This window comes from Somniosus microcephalus, unplaced genomic scaffold, assembly GCF_052327205.1.
Source record: "Somniosus microcephalus isolate GS21.2 unplaced genomic scaffold, FLI_Smic_1.0 unresolved_chr2, whole genome shotgun sequence".
NCBI lineage: Eukaryota > Metazoa > Chordata > Chondrichthyes > Squaliformes > Somniosidae > Somniosus > Somniosus microcephalus.
In genome coordinates, this window is record NW_028225180.1 from 72,069,217 (window position 1) to 72,088,220 (window position 19,004).

Below are 19,004 nucleotides of genomic sequence, written 5' to 3' on the forward strand. Positions count from 1 at the left end.
ACAATGTCAAGATGTGTTAGTGCAGTCACCTCCTGCTAATTCACTCATTTTGCACTAAAGGATTTTTTGCGTTATCCAATCATTCAAATTAAACAACGTAACTAGCAAGGCAATCTGGGGAATCAGTGCTAACAAAAAAAAATTCAGATTATCAGCTCTTTCGAATTAAGTGAGTTCGAATTAGGAGGAGACTGTATCAGTAAATTGAGATATATGCACATTAATGGGAGCAAGGATTCCAATTTTATATCAAACCCTTGAAAAAGAGACTTGCATTTCTATAACGCCTTTCACGACCTCAGGACGCCCCAAAGCACTTTACAGCCAATGAAGTGCTTTTTTGAAGTGTGGTCACTGTTGTAATGTAGGAAACGCGGCAGCCAATTTGCGCACAGCAAGCTCCCACAAACAGCAACGTGATAATAACCAGGAAACTCTCGTTTAAACGGCACCTTAAATATCCGGAATTCTCTATTAACCGGCAAAATTCATACTCCGAAAACAATGCCTCAATAACTGGAAATGTTGCCGAGTCCGAGTCTCCCGCGGTGGCCGAGTTAGTCAGTGGGGGTAGTTCTCCAAACTGCCACTACTCGGCTTCTTGGCGCTGTTGGAAGTCCAAATACCTCAATCACAGGAGTCTGACTCTCCCGCGCTGCCGGCAGTCTCTTCCGATCCGCCATTGTTAAGTAATTAAAGAGTTATGGATTACCCTCAACTGGCAGTACTTTACTTAATCAAGCATCTTCCACCATCCATTTAACACAACATTCTGTAGGTGAGCACCCAATTACTCTATACTGCACATTTCTTGAGTTTTTTTATTTTTGTTTGTTAAAAATAGCCTCGGTAGATAACCCTCTCCGTCATCCGGAATTTTTAATCAACCGGCACCATCCCGGTCCCGTCGGTGCCGGATACCAAAGAGTTTCCTGTAATCTGTTTTAGTGATTTTGGTTGAGGGATAAGTATTGGCCCCAGGACACCGGGGAGAACTCCCCTGCTCTTCTTCCAATAGTTGGGGCAGAGATCGGGCCGGGGTGGGGCGAGAGATCAGGCCTCAGGACAGGGTGTGCGTGCTCCCTGCCCGCCATATTGGGGGCTTAGTAGGCCAGTTAGCGCCCGATATTGGCCTCCGCGTGCAAAGGCGGAATGTGAATTACATTGTCATTCAGCACTAGGCCGAGTCGAACTTTCCTGAATTTTTGAGTCTGCCCACGCCCCAATTATTAATTCATCGCTCCACCTTCCAAGATGTGAAGCAGGCAGTGGGGTCAGGAATACAGTTTGATTAATACAACTGTCTGAAAGAGGACGGCTCAGAACCACAGCCGCTTGTTCATTTATTCATTGGCTGGCGTCACTGAGACCCACAGGCTCATTAACTGCGCGCGGTCCCAAACTTTGGGAGGCAGGTTCATTTCCAAACTGAAGAAGGGGGAACGTGAAAGGGGTTTTAATCGGCAGGGTGCCTCCAATTCCTGTGGTTTATAACCATTTGCAAGGGGCACCGTGGAGATTAGCATCAATGCCCAGGCCGACAGGGCCCACGGTGAGAGTGCCACAGCACCACCAATGGGCAATGTGTGTATTGCAGGGGCGACCCGTCCCAACCAATTTAGAGCCAGAAGGAAGGAAGGAAGCATTCGAAACTCAGGCAACTCGCAAACAGAGGATGGAAGGAAAGAGATAGAGAGATAACTAAAGAGATAGAGATTGAAACTGAGATATGGATAGGTAGAAAGATGGAGAGAAATAGATAGAGTGATGGCAAGAGATAAATAGAGCGATTTAAAGACAGACAGACAGATAGACGGGTCAATAGGCAGACAGACAAACAGATAGACAGACAAACAAACAGAGACAGATAGACAAACAGACAGGTAAACAGATAGACAGACAGACAGGTAAACAGATAGACAGACAGACAGGTAAACAGATAGACAGACTAACAGATAGACAGACAGACAGGTAAACAGATAGACAGACAGACAGGTAGACAGACAGACAGGTAAACAGATAGACAGACAGACAGATAGACAGACAGACAGGTAAACAGATAGACAGACAGACAGGTAGACAGACAGACAGGTAGACAGATAGACAGACAGACAGGTAGACAGACAGACAGGTAAACAGATAGACAGACAGACAGGTAGACAGATAGATAGATAGACAGACAGACAGACAAACAAACAGATAGACAGACAAACAGATAGATAGACAGACAGACAGACAGATAGATAGACAAACAGATAGACAGGCCAATAGGCAGACAAACAGATAGACAGACAGACAGGTAAACAGATAGACACGGTAGATAGATAGATAGATATAGGCAGACAGGTAGACAGACAGATAGATAGACAGATAGATAGACAGACAGACAGACAGGTTGATAGATAGATAGGTAGACAGATAGATAGATAGATAGATAGATAGATAGACAGATAGATAGACAGACAGACAGACAGACAGACAGATAGATAGATAGCTAAATAGACAGACAGATAGCTAGACAGGTTGATAGGCAGACAGACGAACAGACAGGTAGATCAAGGTATCTCAGCACAGATCCCTGGGGTGCGTCGTTACCCTGGAGAAGAGCTGGAATATTGCGGCAGGTTAAGGGTCATTGATGCGTTGTGATGTTGTCTTTGTGCAGGTTGAGCTGGAGCGGGGTAAAACGCTCCACATTAAAGCCCTGGCGTTAGGCGACCTCAACATGGCTGGACAGAGAGAGGTCTTCTTCGAGATGAACGGACAGCTGCGCTCAGTGCTGGTCAAGGACACGCAGGCCATGAAGGTAAGGGGGCCGAGCGTGCGGAGCGGGGAGGGGAGCGGGTTTTGCCAGAATGGACTGTGAAACTATTCATTTGACTAAGGACACTGCTCGAAGACAGAGATCGGGTGAGCAGGGGCACTGACTGAGCTCAGTCCACACACAGAGCCCTGGGGCCAGTTTACAATAGAACCAGAGAATCACACAGCACAGAAGGAGGCCACAACAACAACTTGCATTTATATACCGCCTTTAACACAGTAAAATATCCCAGGGCGCTTCACAGGAGCAATTATCAGACACAATTTGACACCGAGCCACATAAGGAGATATTAGGGACAGGTGACCAAAAGCTGGGTAAAAGAGGTCGGTTTTAAGGAGCGCCTTAAAGGAGGAGAGAGAGGCGGAGAGGTTTAGGGAGGGAATTCCAGAGCTTAGGGCCCAGGCAGCTGAAGGCACGGCCGCCAATGGTGGAGCGATTAAAATCGGGGGATGGGCAAGAGGCCAGAATTGGAGGAGTGCAGAGACCTCGGAGGGTTGCGGGGCTGAAGGAGATTACAGAGATAGGGAGGGGCGAGGCCACGGAGGGATTTGAAAACAAGGATGATAAGTTTAGAATTGAGGCGTTACAAGGGATATGAAACTGAGGTGGGTATAGATGGAGTTAAGATACAGATCGACCATGATCTAATTAAATGGCAGATCAAGCTTGAGGGACTGAATAGCCTCATCCAGCTCCTGTGTTCCTATCTTTCTCTGCAATGAGTTCCATCCCACCTATGTGATTGGTGAACCAGTGCAGGGAGTTGTGGCAAATAAATGACCTTGCAGTAAATTACTCTCAATAGCGTTCACTGTTGTTAGGCCTCAGCCCTGGCTCAGTCAGTCTCTCTCTCTCTCCTGTGAGTCAGAAGGTTGTAGGTTCGAGCCCCACTCCAGAAACTTGAACCCATAATCCAGGCCGACATTTCCAGTGCAGTACTGAGGGAGCGGCACAATGTCGGAGGGGCAGTACTGAGGGAGTGCTGCACTGTCGGAGGGGCAGTACTGAGGGAGTGCTGCACTGTCGGAGGGGCAGTACTGAGGGAGCGGCACAATGTCGGAGGGGCAATACTGAGGGAGCGGCACAATGTCGGAGGGGCAGTACTGAGGGAGCGTTGTACTGTCGGAGGGGCAGTACTGAGGGAGCGCCGCACTGTCGGAGGGGCAGTACTGAGGGAGCGCCGCACTGTCAGAGGGGCAGTACTGAGGGAGCGGCACTGTCGGAGAGTCAGTACTGAGGGAGCGTTGTACTGTCGGAGGGGCAGTACTGAGGGAGTGCCGCACTGTCGGAGGGGCAGTACTGAGGGAGTGTTGTACTGTCGGAGAGTCAGTACTGAGGGAGTGCCGCACTGTCGGAGGGGCAGTACTGAGGGAGCGGCACACTGTCGGAGGGGCAGTACTGAGGGAGTGTTGTACTGTCGGAGAGTCAGTACTGAGGGAGTGCTGCACTGTCGGAGAGTCAGTACTGAGGGAGTGCTGCACTGTCGGAGGGGCCGTACTGAGGGAGCGCTGCACTGTCGGAGGGGCAGTACTGAGGGAGCGTTGTACTGTCGGAGAGTCAGTACTGAGGGAGTGCTGCACTGTCGGAGGGGCAGTACTGAGGGAGTGCCTCACTGTCGGAGAGTCAGTACTGAGGGAGTGCTGCACTGTCGGAGGGGCAGTACTGAGGGAGTGCCGCACTGTCGGAGAGTCAGTACTGAGGGAGTGCTGCACTGTCAGAGGGGCAGTACTGAGGGAGCGCCGCACTGTCGGAGAGTCAGTACTGAGGGAGTGCTGCACTGTCGGAGAGTCAGTACTGAGGGAGTGCTGCACTGTCGGAGAGTCAGTACTGAGGGAGCGTTGTACTGTCGGAGGGGCAGTACTGAGGGAGCGCCGCACTGTCGGAGGGTCAGTACTGAGGGAGCGCCGCACTGTCGGAGAGTCAGTACTGAGGGAGTGCTGCACTGTCAGAGGGGCAGTACTGAGGGAGCGCTGCACTGTCGGAAGGACAGTCCTGAGTGGGCTCTGCACTGTCATAGGGGCAGTACTGAGGGAGTGCCGCACTGTCGGAGGGTCAGTACTGAGGGAGCGTTGTACTGTCGGAGGGGCAGTACTGAGGGAGCGCCGCACTGTCGGAGAGTCAGTACTGAGGGAGCGTTGTACTGTCGGAGGGGCAGTACTGAGGGAGCACCGCACTGTCGGAGAGTCAGTACTGAGGGAGCGTTGTACTGTCGGAGGGGCAATACTAAGGGAGCGCCGCACTGTCGGAGGGGCAGTACTGAGGGAGCGCCGCACTGTCGGAAGGGCAGTGCTGAGGGAGTGCCGCACTGTCGGAGGGGCAGTACTGAGGGAGTGCCGCACTGTCGGAGGGTCAGTACTGAAGGAGCGCCGCACTGTCGGAGGGGCAGTACTGAGGGAGCGCCGCACCGTCGGAGGGACAGTACTGAGGGAGCGCCGCACTGTCGGAGGGACAATACTAAGGGAGTGCCGCACTGTCGGAGGGGCAGACTTTCGGATGAGACGTTAAACCGAGGTCCCATCTGCCCTCTCAGGTGGACGTAAAAGCTCCCATCGAACTTTTAGAAGAAGAACAGGGGCGAGTTCTCCCCGGTGTCCTGGGGCCAATATTTATCCCTCAATCAACATCACTAAAAACAGATGATCTGGTCATTATCACATTCTTGTTTGTGGGAGCTTGCTGTTGGGTTGCTGCCACGTTTCCCACATCACAACAGTGACCACGCTTCAGAAGTACTTCAGTGGCTGTGACGCACTTTGGGATGTCCTGAGGTCGTGAAAGGCGCTGGAGAAATGCAAGTTCTTTCTTTATACATGTGACATATTTTACACAGTCAGATCCCGCAAACAGCAATGAGATAAACGACGAGGGAAATCTCTTCTTTTCAAGCAGTGCTGCAGGGTCCATCCTCGCCTCTGACTGAAACAAGGCCGCGCTCGCCGAGTCCTGGAGTGGAGAATAAAATAATCAGCGTGTACTACAAGCCCTCTGTGCATTGAGGGAGTACAGCACACTTTGGGCTGATGTTCCAGTGGGCCACTGCACTCAGGCACTCCCCTGGTACAGCGCTGCCCCCTAGTGCCCGAGAGCAGCGCAGGCCGGTCTGCCACTCTACACAGTGCCAGCAATGTTTAGATCAAGTCTGACCGTTTTTCACCGTGTTATAGGCCTGTGGTATTTTTTTTGGGGGTGGGGGGGAGGTTGGAGAGTGGGTGTCAAGGCCGCCTTCAGTGTCCGTGATCTCTGTTGACCAAGACAACTGACGCTGCCCCCTGTCCTAACTCGCACCAAGTCCTGTTCACCCATCACCCCCTGTGATCGCTGACCTACATTGGCTCCCGGCTAAACAATGCCTCGATTTTAAAATTCTCATCCTTGTTTTCAAATGCCTCTACGGCTTCGTCCCTCCCTATCCCTGTAACCTCCTCCAGCCCTACAACCCCCCGAGATCTCTGCGTTCCTCCAATTCTGCCCTCTTGAGCATCCCCCGATTTTAATCGCTCCACCATTGGCGGCCGTGCCTTCAGCTGCCTGGGCCCCGAGCTCTGGAATTCCCTCCCTAAACCTCTCCGCCTCTCTCTCCCCTCCTTTAAGACTCTCCTTAAAACCGACCTCTTTGACCAAGCTTTTGGTCACCTGTCCTAATATCTCCTTATGTGGCTCGGTGTCAAATTTTGTCTGATTTACGCTCCCGTGAAGCGCCCTGGGACGGTTTACATAAGAATATAAGAAATAGGAGCAGGAGTCGGCCATTTGGCCCTTTGAGCCTGCTCCGCCATTCAATAAGATCATGGCTGATCATCTACCTCATCTCCACTTTCCTGCACTATCCTCATATCCCTTGATTCCCTTAATATTCAAAGATTTATCGATCTCAGTCTTGAATATACTCAACGACTGAGCCTCCACAGCCCTCTGGGGTAGAGAATTCCAAAGACTCACCGCCCTCTGAGTGAAGAAATTTCTCCCCATCTCAGTCCTAAATGGCCGACCCCTTATTCTGAGACTGTGACCCCTGGTTCTAGACTCCCCAGCCAGGGGAAACACCCTCCCTGCATCTACCCTGTCAAGCCCTGTAAGAATTTTGTATGTTTCAATGAGATCACCTCTCATTCTTCTAAACTCTAGAGAGTATCGGCCTAGTCTACTCAATCTCTCCTCATAGTCAATCCCCCCATCCCAGGAATCAGTCTGGTGAACCTTCGTTGCACTCCCTCCATGGCAAGTATATCCTTCCTTAGGTAAGGAAACCAAAACTGTACACAATACTCCAGGTGTGGTCTCACCAGGGCCCAATATAATTGGAGTAAGACATCTTTGTGCAAGGACCCCAGCTATTCACAATATATATAAATGATCTAGACGAGGGAACCAGATGTAATATCTCCAAGTTTGCAGACGACACAAAGCTGGGTGGGCGTGTGTGCTGTGAGGAGGATGCAGAGAAACTCCAGTATGATTTGGACAGGTTGGGTGATTGGGCAGATGCATGGCAAATGCAGTATAATGTGGATAAATGCGAGGTTATCCACTTCGGTGGCAAAAACAGGAAGACAGATTATTATCTGAACGGCAATAGATTGGGAAAAGGGGAAGTGCAACGAGACCTGGGTGTCCTTGTGCACCAGTCGCTGAAGGTAAGCATGCAGGTGCAGCAGGCAGTTAAGAAGGCAAATGGTATGTTGGCCTTCGTAGCGAGAGGATTCGAGTACAGGAACAAGGATGTCTTGCTGCAGTTGTACAGGGCCTTGGTGAGAACACGCCTTGGGGGAAAAATTCGGTATCGCCCCATTTGGGGCGCCATTATCGGCCGTGCGCAAAGTTTACGGCCTGACGCTAATTATCGCCTCCGACAGCAAACTTGGCTTTTATCACCCCTGGAGGTGTTTGGAGCGCTAAATCAGGCACTTCACACCTGTCTTAAGGTGCAAAGGCCGAGGAGTGAGGCGCTACCTCAGAGCACTGGCGAAGCAAGGAAGGGTAAATCAAAATAAACCTGCAAAGTGCTGCTCAGTACTCAAAAATTCCTTCACACAGCGTTGAATCTCTCCAGAAATCTCTCTCTCTCACTCAGAATGCGTGGTGCAAAAATGTCACCGACAAAAAAAGGCAGGAAGTGGTCGCCTTTAAATAGCGCTCCCCCAGTCCCTTCCTGACAGCAAAACGCTCCCCTCAACCGGTCGTTGCTAGCGGCAGGCGGTAAGGCAGGGGGCGCCACTCAATATCCGGTCCGGGGCGCTAACGGGGCGTTGCGCACTCGACTGACGTCACAATCTGCCGGCGCAGGAGATCGTGGCGGTAGTGTTTAGCGCCGCCGCAAAATGTCTAGTTAATTTCGCGAGCGGCGCAAACATCGCCGCGCCCGGCGCTAGTTGCTTTGCGCCCCATTAGCGCCCTCTTAAGGCACTAACGGGAGGCGCAAACAACTGAATTTTTCCCCCCTTGAGTATTGTGTGCAGTTTTGGTCGCCTTATCTGAGGAAGGACGTTCTTGCCATGGAGAGAGTGCAGCGAAGATTCACCAGACTGATACCTGAGATGGCAGGAATGGCGTATGAGGAGAGATTGGGTCGATTAGGCTTATATTCGCTAGAGTTTAGAAGAATGAGAGGGGATCTCATTGAAACTTATAAAATTCTAACAGGACTAGACAGACTAGATGCAGGAAGGATGTTCCCGATGGTCGGGGAGTCCAGAACCAGGGGTCACAGTCTAAGGATAAGGGGTAAGCCATTTAGGACTGAGATGAGGAGGAATTTCTTCACCCAGAGAGTGGTGAACCTGTGGAATTCTCTACCACAGAAGACAGTTGAGGCCAATTCATTAAATATATCCAAGAAGGAGTTAGATATTTCTTAAGGCTAAAGGGATCAAGGGATATGGGGAGAAAGCAGGGACAGGGTACTGAATTTGGATGATCAGCCATGATCTCATTAAATGGCGGAGCAGGCTCGAGGGGCCGAATGGCCTACTCCTGCTCCTATCTTCTATGTTTCTATAAATCCATGTTGACTTTGCTCAATCCTATTATTATTTTCTAAGTGCCCTGTTACCACGTCCTTAATAATAGATTCTAGCATTTTCCCTACTACTGATGTCAGGCTAACTGGTCGGTATTTCCCCATTTTCTCTCTCCCTCCTTTCTTAAATAGTGGGGTTACATTTGCTACCTTTCAATCTGTGGGAACCGTTCTAGAATCTATGGAATTTTGGAAAATGACAACCAATGCATCCACTATCTCTATAACCGCCTCTTTCAAAACCCTAGGATGTAGGCCATGAGGTCCGGGGGATTTATCGGCTTTCAGTCCCATTAATTTCTCCAGTACTATTTTTTTTAGTAATACTAATTTCTTTCAGTTCCTCATTCTTGGTTCTCCACTATATCTGGGAAGTTTTTTGCATCTTCTTCCGTGAAGACAGACACAAAGGGGTGAATTTTGCGAGCCCAGGGGAGGCGGGTATGGAGGCAGGACTGCCGGGAAAATGGCAGAAACTGGGAGCAGGTACCGAACCCGCTTCCAACCCGCCTCTGTGCCATCTTCCTGGGAGGCGGGTCCCCGAGTCACGCAGATGGGAAGGGGATTACATAGAAACATAGAAGATAGGAGCAGGAGTAGGCCATTCGGCCCTTCGAGCCTGCTCCGCCATTCAACGAGATCATGGCTGATCATCCAAACCCTAGCACCCGGTCCCTACACCGACAGCCATCCCACCCAAGCCCTATCCCCGTAACCCCGAGTATTTAATCCCCCCTAACACTAAGGGTCAATTTTTATCATGGCCAATCAACCTAACCCGCACATTTTTGGACTGTGGGAGGAAACCGGAGCACCCGGAGGAAACCCACGCAAACACGGGGAGAATGTGCAAACTCCACACAGACAGTCGCCCAAGGCCGGATTTGAACCCGGGTCCCTGGTGCTGTGAGGCAACAGTGCTAACCACTATGCCACCGTGCTGCCCAGCACAGGTAGCTAACAGGCAGTTTTGAGGCTTATCCCCATTTTACCCCTGCAAGTGCGGGCTTCCTGACAGCTACGAACCTTGCCAGGGTCTGCGAGGCGAGCAGTGTTCTCAAAGCTGTCAAACACTGACAATTCAGCTGTCAAAAATTGACAGATGAAAGGTCATACGCTGATGTCCTCTGTCACCGGCTTTCCCGTAATTGGCCGGCTAAGCCCACAAGGCGGGCTTAACAAGGTAAATCAAGGTAAAATAGCGTGGGTTGGCCGGACGTCGCTTGGGGCGGGACTAGAACCTGGAAGCCAGCAGTCCCGCCCCCAACTCGTCTCGGCTGGCAAAATCCAGCCCCAAGTATTTGTTTAATTTCTCTGCCATTTCCTTATTCCCCATTATAATTTCTCCTGTCTCAACCTGTAAGGAACCCACATTTACTTTTGCTAATCTTTTCCTTTTTAGATACCTATAGAAGGTTTTTCAGTCTGTTTTTATGTCTCTCGCTAGTTTACTCTCATATTCTATTTTCCCTTTCTTTATCAATTTCCTGGTCCTCCTTTGCTGAATTCTAAAATCCTCCCAATCCTCAGGCTTACTGCTCTTTTTTGGTAACATTATAAGCCTCTTCCTTTGATCTAATACTATCTGTAACTTCTCTCGTTAGCCACGGTTGGACCACTTTTCCTGTGGGATTTTGTGCCTTAAAGGAATGTATATTTGTTGTAAACTATGTATTAATTCCTTAAATGCTAGTCATTGCTTGTCTACCATCATACCTTTTAATGTAGTTTCCCAATCTACCTTAGCCAACTCGCCCCTCATACCTACGTAGTTTGCTTTGTTTAGATTTAAGACCCTAGTTTCAGATTTAACGAAATCACTTTCAAACTCAATATAAAATTCTATCATATTATGGTCACTCTTCCCTAAAGGCTCTTTACTACAAGGTTATTAATTAACTCTTTCTCATTGCACAATACTAGATATAAAATAGCCTGTTCCCTAGTTGGTTCCTCAACATACTGATCTAGAAACCTATCTTGCATACATTCCATTAATTCGTCCTCCACACTATTACTGCAAATTTGGTTTGCCCAGTCTATGTGTAGATTAAAGTCCCCCATGATTACTGTATTACCCTTGTTACATGTGCCTCTAATTTCCAGATTTATACACTGCCCTACATTACAACTAATGTTTGGGGGCCTATAAACAACTCCCACCAATGTATTCTGCCACTTAGATCCTTTCTCTCTCCTGTCTTTATCCCATCCTTTATCAGGGCTACCCCTCCTCCTTTTCCATTTTGCCTATCTCTTCTAAAAGTTAAGTATCCTGGAATGTTTAGTTCCCAATAAGAACATAAGAAATAGGAGCAGGAATAGGCCACTTGGCCCCTCGAGCCTGCTCCACCATTCAATAAGATCATGGCTGATCTTGGGCTCAAAGCCACCTCCCTGCCCGCTCCCCATAACCCTTCACTCCCTTATCTTGCAAAAATCTGTCTATCTCCCCCTTAAATGTATTTAATGACCCAGCCTCCATGGCTCTCTGGGGCAGAGAATTCCACAGATTTACGACCCTCTGAGAGAAGAAATTCCTCCTCATCTCAGTTCTAAAAGGGCGACCCTTTATTCTGAAACTATGCCCCCCGAGTTCTAGATTTCCCCACGAGGGGAAACATCCTCTCTGCATCTACCTTGTCGAGCCCCCTCAGTATCTTATATGTTTCAATAAGATCACCTCTCGTTCTTCTAAATTCCAATGAGTATAGGCCCAACCTGCTCAACCTTCCCTCATAAGTCAAACCCCTCATCTCTGGAATTAACCGTGTGAATCGTCTCTGAACTGCCTCCAATGTAAGTATATCCTTCCTTAAATAAGGAGACCAAAACTGTGCGCAGTACTCCAGGTGTGGTCTCACCGATACCCTGTACAGTTGTAGCAGGACTTCCCTGCTTTTATACTCCAACCCCCTTGCAATAAAGGCCAACATTCCATTTGCCTTTTTGATTACTTGCTGTACCTGCATGCTAACTTTTTGTGTTTCATACACAAGGACCCCCAGGTCCCTCTGAACTGTAGCATTTTGTAATCTCTCTCCATTTAAATAATAATTTGCTTTTTTATTTTCCTGCCAAAGTGGATAACCTCGCACTTTCCCACATTATACTCCATCTGCCAAATATTTGCCCACTCACTTAGCCTGTCTATATCCCTTTGCAGATTATTTGAGTCCTCTGCACAACTTGCTTTCCCACCTATCTTTGTATCATCCGCAAACTTGGCTACATTACTCTCGGTCCCTTCATCCAAGTCATTAATGTAGATTTGTAAATAGTTGAGGACCCAGCACTGATCCCTGTGGCACCCCACTAGTTACCGTTTGCCAACCGGAAAATGTCCCATTTATCCCGACTCTCTGCTTTCTGTTAGTTAGCCAATTCCCTATCCATGCTAATATCTTACCCCCAACTCCATGAGCTCTTATCTTGTGCAGTAACCTTTTCTGTGGCACCTTATCGAATGTCTTCTGGAAATCCAAATGCACCACATCCACTGGCTCACCCTTGACCAGCCTGCTTGTTACATCCTCAAAGAACTCCAGCAAATTTGTTAAACATGATTTCCCTTTCATAAAACCATGCTGACTCTGCTTGACTGCATTATGATTTTCCAACTGCCCTGCTACTGCTTCCTTAATGAAGGACTCCAGCATTTTCCCAATGACAGATGTTAGGCTAACTGATCTATAGTTCCCTGCTTTCTGTCTCCCTCCTTTCTTAAATAGGGGTGTTACATTTGTGCTTTTCCAATCCGCTGGGACCTCTCCAGAGTCCAGGGAATTTTGGTATATTGCAACCAATGCACCTTGACCACTTTGCAATCACGTCTCCCTAATGGCTATTAGATCAAACCTGTTCATTTCTATCTGCACTATTAATTCATCTATTTTGTTGTGAGTGCTTTGTGCAATCAGATATCGTGCCTTTAGCTTTGACTTATTTCTATTTTTCATAGATGTCACATTAGTCACTGATGTCTTATTACCTTTGTTACTCTCTCTGTCCCTTCCTGACCCACGCTGCTTATTTTTACCCAAAACTCTACTCTGCTCTCGAGCCTTGACATTTCTCTCGCTGCTTTTAAATTTACTTTTCCTGAATCCTCCCACCCCCCCCCCCTTCATTAGTTTAAAACTAGTTATTCGGTTTGCCAGGGCACTGGACCCAGCCCGCTTTAAGTGGAGCCCGTCCCAACGGATCAGCTCCCTCTTTCCCAGTACTGGTGCCAGTGCCCCATGATCTGAAACCTCTTCCTCCCACACCATGCTTTGAGCCATGTATTTAAACCTCTAATCTGTTTGTCCCTATGCCAATGTGCGCGTGGCTCAGGTAACAATCCAGAGATTATTACCTTTGAGGTTCTGCTTTTCAATTAGGATCCTAGCTCCTTAAACTCCCTCAGCAGAACCTCATTCCTAATTTTATCTATGTCATTGTGGACCACGACAACTGGATCCGCCCCCTCCCACTCCAAGTTCTTCTCCAGCCGCGAGGAGATGTCTTTAACCCTCGGAACTCTGGATTGTGGCTGCAGAGAACAGTATCTATCCCCCTGACTATACTGTCCCCTACCACAACTACATTCCCTTTCACTCCCCCACTTGAATGGCTTCCTGCACCATGGAGAGCTTGCTCATCCATCCTGCGTTCAACCCCGCTCTATGTTGGAAGTGATGAATTTATTCGCAGACTGTTATGTTAAAAGCTGGGAGAACGGATCTGGAATCCCTAACAGCTCCCTCGGCGGGGGACCTAAGGCATTAAGGGTTAATGGGCAGGTTCGAACACAAGGAATGCAAACTGCCAGGCTGCTTAAAACAGAAACACGGCTTAATTGAAGCAGGAAACAGCTCCCGCCTGACAATCACTAGTCAGTTATTGGTGAATGAAGGAGTGCTGCACTGTCGGTACTATCCATCCGACAGTGCGGCGCTCCCTCAGTACTGCCCCTCCGACAGTGCAGCACTCCCTCAGTACTGCCCCTCTGACAGTGCGGCGCTCCCTCAGTACTGCGACAGTGCGGCGCTCCCTCAGTACTGCCCATCCGACAGTGCGGCGCTCCCTCAGTACTGCCCCTCCGACAGCGCAGCGCTCCCTCAGTACTGCCCCTCCGACAGTGCAGTGCTCCCTCAGTACTGCCCCTCCGACAGTGCAGCGCTCCCTCGGTACTGCCCCACCGACAGTGCGGCGCTCCCTCAGTACTGCCCCTCTGACAGTGCGGCGCTCCCTCAGTACTGCCCATCCGACAGTGCGGCGCTCCCTCAGTACTGCCCCTCCGACAGTGCGGCGCTCCCTCAGTACTGCCCCTCCGACAGTGAGGCGTTCCCTCAGTACGGCCCCTCCAACAGTGCGGCGCTCCCTCAGTACTGCCCCTCCGAAAGCGGCGCTCCCTCAGTACTGCCCCTCCGACAGTGCGGCGCTCCCTCAGTACTGCCCCTCCGACAGTGCGGCACTGCCTCAGTACTGCCCCTCTGACAGTGCGGCGCTCCCTCAGTACTGCCCCTCAAACAGTGCAGCGCTCCCTCAGTACTGCCCCTCCGACAGTGCAGCACTCCCACAGTACTGCCCCTCTGACAGTGCGGCGCTCCCTCAGTACTGCCCCTCTGACAGTGCGGCGCTCCCTCAGTACTGCCCATCCGACAGTGCGGCGCTCCCTCAGTACTGCCCATCCGACAGTGCGGCGCTCCCTCAGTACTGCCCCTCCGACAGTGCGGCGCTCCCTCGGTACTGCCCCTCCGACAGTGAGGCGTTCCCTCAGTACGGCCCCTCCAGCAGTGCGGCGCTCCCTCAGTACTGCCCCTCCGACAGTGCGGCACTGCCTCAGTACTGCCCCTCTGACAGTGCGGCGCTCCCTCAGTACTGCCTCTCCGACAGTGTGGCGCTCCCTCAGTACTGCCCCTCCGACAGTGCGGCGCTCCCTCAGTACTGGCCCTCCGACAGTGCGGCCCCCCCTCAGTACTTCACCTCCAAAAGTGCGGCGCTCCCTCAGTACTGCCTCTCCGACAGTGTGGCGCTCCCTCAGTACTGCCCCTCCGACAGTGCGGCCCCCCCTCAGTACTTCACCTCCAAAAGTGCGGCGCTCCCTCAGTACGGCCCCTCCAACAGTGCGGCGCTCCCTCAGTACTGCCCCTCCGACAGTGAGGCGTTCCCTCAGTATGGCCCCTCCAACAGTGCGGCGCTCCCTCAGTACTGCCCCTCCGAAAGTGCGGCGCTCCCTCAGTACTGCCCCTCCGACAGTGTGGCGCTCCCTCAATACTGCCCCTCCGACAGTGCGGCGTTCCCTCAGTACTGCCCCTATGACAGTGCGGCGCTCCCTCAGTACTGGCACTGGGAGTATCAGCCTGGATTATGGGCTCAAGCCTCTGGAGTGGGGGCTCAAACCCAAGACCTCCTGACTCAGAGGGGCGAGAGATACCACTGAGCCACGACCGAGACAGTGGAGCCGAGGCAGATTTTGCATTACCCGCCTTCTGCCATCTGCGTTGCCCTCTGGCCCATGTGAGACCAGTTGAGGCAGCAGTTGAGGTGAGGACACGGTGTTGATTAATCAGCTGTCTAACTGCTCCCTCTGCTGGTCTCTCTCCCCCACAGGAGATGCACTTCCACCCCAAGGCCCTGAAGGACGTCAAGGGCCAGATTGGCGCGCCGATGCCAGGCAAAGTCGTCGACATCAAGGTGAAGGAGGGCAGTCGGATTGAGAAGGGCAAGCAGCTGTGTGTGCTGAGCGCCATGAAGATGGAGACTGTGGTGAACTCGCCAATGTCCGGCACCATCAAGAAAATCTACGTCACCCGTAACATGCACCTGGAGGGCGACGACCTGATTCTGGAAATCGAGTAACACTCCTGTCTGCCTTATCACGCTCAGTCTTACTAAACGCCCTCGGGTACTCCCCCCTCCCCGCCATAGTTTAGCGTTAAGGCAGCGGGAATCGGGGAAACATCACTCAACATTTACTCTGCACAACGGACTGACTGACAACGGGACCGATTTTTCATTTGAAGTGACAGTCTCCTCTCGTCCCTGCCTCGCTTGAGCTGTGTTCCAAACCGCGGTGTTACAGGACATTGTCAGGTATCCCTGTTGCCCCTATGCGGGGGTATTACAGGGAATTGTCATATATCCTTTGCCATACATACAGGTTCAAGGACGAGCAAACATTGAAACACTGGGTAATACTTTATTAAATGATGTCAATGAGACAACAATGCACGACCCCTTACAAGCAGTGATACAGGCAGCAATTAGCCTCACATACCAGGGACTCTTTCTGGAGGTCGCAAGCGTGTCATCATTGACTGCTTCCGCTAGCCTCAGACTAGGAAGGCCCCCCAAGAGCCCCCAGTGTCTGTACCTTATCTAGGCATAATTACATCCTAAAGTAACGCCATTATGTCAACCTGTTCTAACCATACCTGGATCATCTCCCTTCCACAAGTCTGCACAGTAACAATAATGAGAAAGCGTGTAGATCAGTAATGGCCTTATCTTATTCCGTTACAGCCTATTCATCCCATATCACCTCCCCACACTCACATTGCCTGATTTACTATCTCGTCTCAGGCCTGGCCTTGTACTAATTCGTGGATTTATATTTAAACAGCTTATAATGGCTATTCTAACTGGTACACTTATACCCACGCGGCCCAGACTCTAGGTCACATCTCCCCCCCAACCCCCCGAGGGCAGGGAGGGAGGGAGGGAGGGGGGGGGGACCGGGCTCCTGTTTACGGGACAGTTACAGAAGGACATGGAACGCTGCCCCAGCACAGAACACACCCGACCTCACTCTGAGGCCTCGAACACGGCCCAATCCGGCTCCGGCCTTATCGTGAATTGAGCGCTGGATGGCCGAGGAAGTGTTGGAATTGGGGGGAGCGGGGGCAGCAGTTGAGATGTGTTGGAGGTTGAAGCTGGAGGTTCCTCGATTCCACCGACTCTCCGGTCTGTGCGGTGGCCCCTTTAAGGTTACTGAGGGCGGGGGACGGGCTGTAAGACTGCTATCTCCAGCTCAGCGCAGTCGCCCATCACTCTCACTCCCCATTCATTCCCACTTCACTCCCCATTCATTCCCATTCACTCCCCATTCACTGCTCATTCACTCCCACTTCACTCCCCATTCATTCCCACTTCACTCCCCATTCATTCCCACTTCACTCCCCATTCACTGCTCATTCACTCCCCATTCACTGCTCATTCACTCCCCATTCACTCCCTTTCACTTCCCATTCACTCCCCCGCCCCAAGCAGTGCGTGACCTGATATCCAGAGTGTTTCTCACTGTTTTTCTCACTGTGATCAGTCAGCCGAGTCTGGGAACTGGTAACGATCCATTGATGCGCCGCTCTCGGCACCGTGCCGGGCTGCCCTGCCTTTTGCCGTATGATTGCTGACTCCGTCGTTACACGAATCCCCTGCTCACGATATATTAATACACAGAGCTGATTTACAGTGATCTCCAGACCTCCCCGCCGCCCGCCCAGCCTATCCACAGTTTGACAGAGCGTAACCTCCTTTCATTCCTCACTTACAGCAGTGCGGCTGAGATGGTGCAATTCCTGCTTCGGCCGCCTGTTATAGAACGCACAGCCCAGTACCCCCCCGTGCCACTTGACCCTGTACCCCTTGACCCCTATACCATGTCCCTGTACCCCCATGCCCCTCTACCCCCCCCGGCCCCTGTACCCCCAGCACCCTGTACCCCCGTACCTCTGTACCCCTGTACCCTGCACCCCAATGCCCCTGTACCCTGCATCCCGTGCCCCTGTACCCTGTTCCCCGTGCCTCTGTACCACTGTACCCTGCGCCTCTGTACCACCGGCCCCTGTACCCTGCGCCTCTGTACCACCGGCCCCTGTACCCTGCACCCCCATGCCCCTGTACCCTGTTCCCCGTGCCTCTGTACCACCAGCCCCTGTACCCTGCACACCATGCCCCTGTACCCTGTTCCCCGTGCCTCTGTACCCCCTGGCCCCAGTACCCTCCGTGCCTCTGTACCCTGTGCCCCTGTACCCCCCCGCCCCCAGTACCCTCCGTGCCTCTGTACCCTGTGCCCCTGTACCCCCCCGTGCCTCTGTACCCTGTGCCCCTGTACCCCCCGCCCCCAGTACCCTCCGTGCCTCTGTACCCTGTGCCCCTGTACCCCCCCCGCCCCTGTACCCCCCCGCCCCTGTAACTCTGGCCCCTGTACTCCCGTGCCCCTGTACCGTGTACCCCTGTACCGTGTGCCCCTGTACCCCCCGTGCCCCTGTACCCCCGTGCCCCTGTACACCCACGCCCCTGTACCCCCCGTGCCCCTGTACACCCCGTACCCCCCGTGCCCCTGTACCCCCGTGCCCCTGTAACCTCCGGCCCCTGTACCCCCGTGCCCCTGTACCCCCCTGCCCCTGTATCCCATGTCCCCCTGTACCCCCCTGCCCCTGTATCCCATGTCCCTGTACCCCCGTGCCCCTGTACGCCCATGCCCCTGTACCCCCCGTGCCCCTGTACCCCCGTGCCCCTGTACGCCCATGCCCCTGTACCCCCCGTGCCCCTGTATCCCGTGCCCTTGTACCCCCATGCCCCTGTACCCCCCATGCCCCTGTATCCCGTGCCCTTGTACCCCCATGCCCCTGTACACCCCGTGCCCCTGTACCCCCGTGCCCCTGTAACCTCCGGCCCCTGTACCCGTGCCCCCGTACCCCCCTGCCCCCCCGCCCGTGCCCCCGTACCCCCCTGCCCCCGTACCCCCATGCTCCTGTATCCCATGTCCCTGTGCCCCTGTACGCCCATGCCCCTGTACCCCCCCGTGCCCCTGTATCCCTGCCCCTGTATCCCAGCCCCTGTACCCCCGCCCCTGTACCCCCGTGCCCCTGTACCCCCGCCCCCCTGTACCCCCGTGCCCCTGTACCCCCGCCCCTGTACCCCCGTGCCCCTGTACCCCCGTGCCCCTGAACCCCCGTGCCCCTGTACCCCCGTGCCCCTGTACCCCCATGCCCCTGTACCCCCGTGCCCCTGAACCCCTGCCCCGGTACCCCCGTGCCCCTGTAACCTCCGGCCCCTGTACCCCCGTACCCCCCTGCCCCCCCCCGCCCCTGTGCCCCCGTACCCCCCTGCCCCCGTACCCCCATGCTCCTGTATCCCATGTCCCTGTGCCCCTGTATGCCCATGCCCCTGTA

General features: G+C 52.5%; 1 protein-coding gene across 1 annotated transcript in view; it reads left to right on the forward strand.

Moving 5' to 3' along the window:
• The window catches only part of LOC147092802 (pyruvate carboxylase, mitochondrial-like), a gene marked incomplete at its 5' end in the record, with an annotated part of 1,160,114 nt that extends 1,141,439 nt beyond the window's left edge, over positions 1-18,675 (forward strand). Inside the window, 2 exons of the mRNA XM_085976052.1 lie at positions 2,666-2,806; positions 15,439-18,675. Coding sequence (XP_085832178.1) covers positions 2,666-2,806; positions 15,439-15,687 — 390 coding nt within the window. The remainder of the gene's footprint in view (positions 1-2,665; positions 2,807-15,438) is intronic.
• Positions 18,676-19,004: the final 329 nt, after the last annotated feature.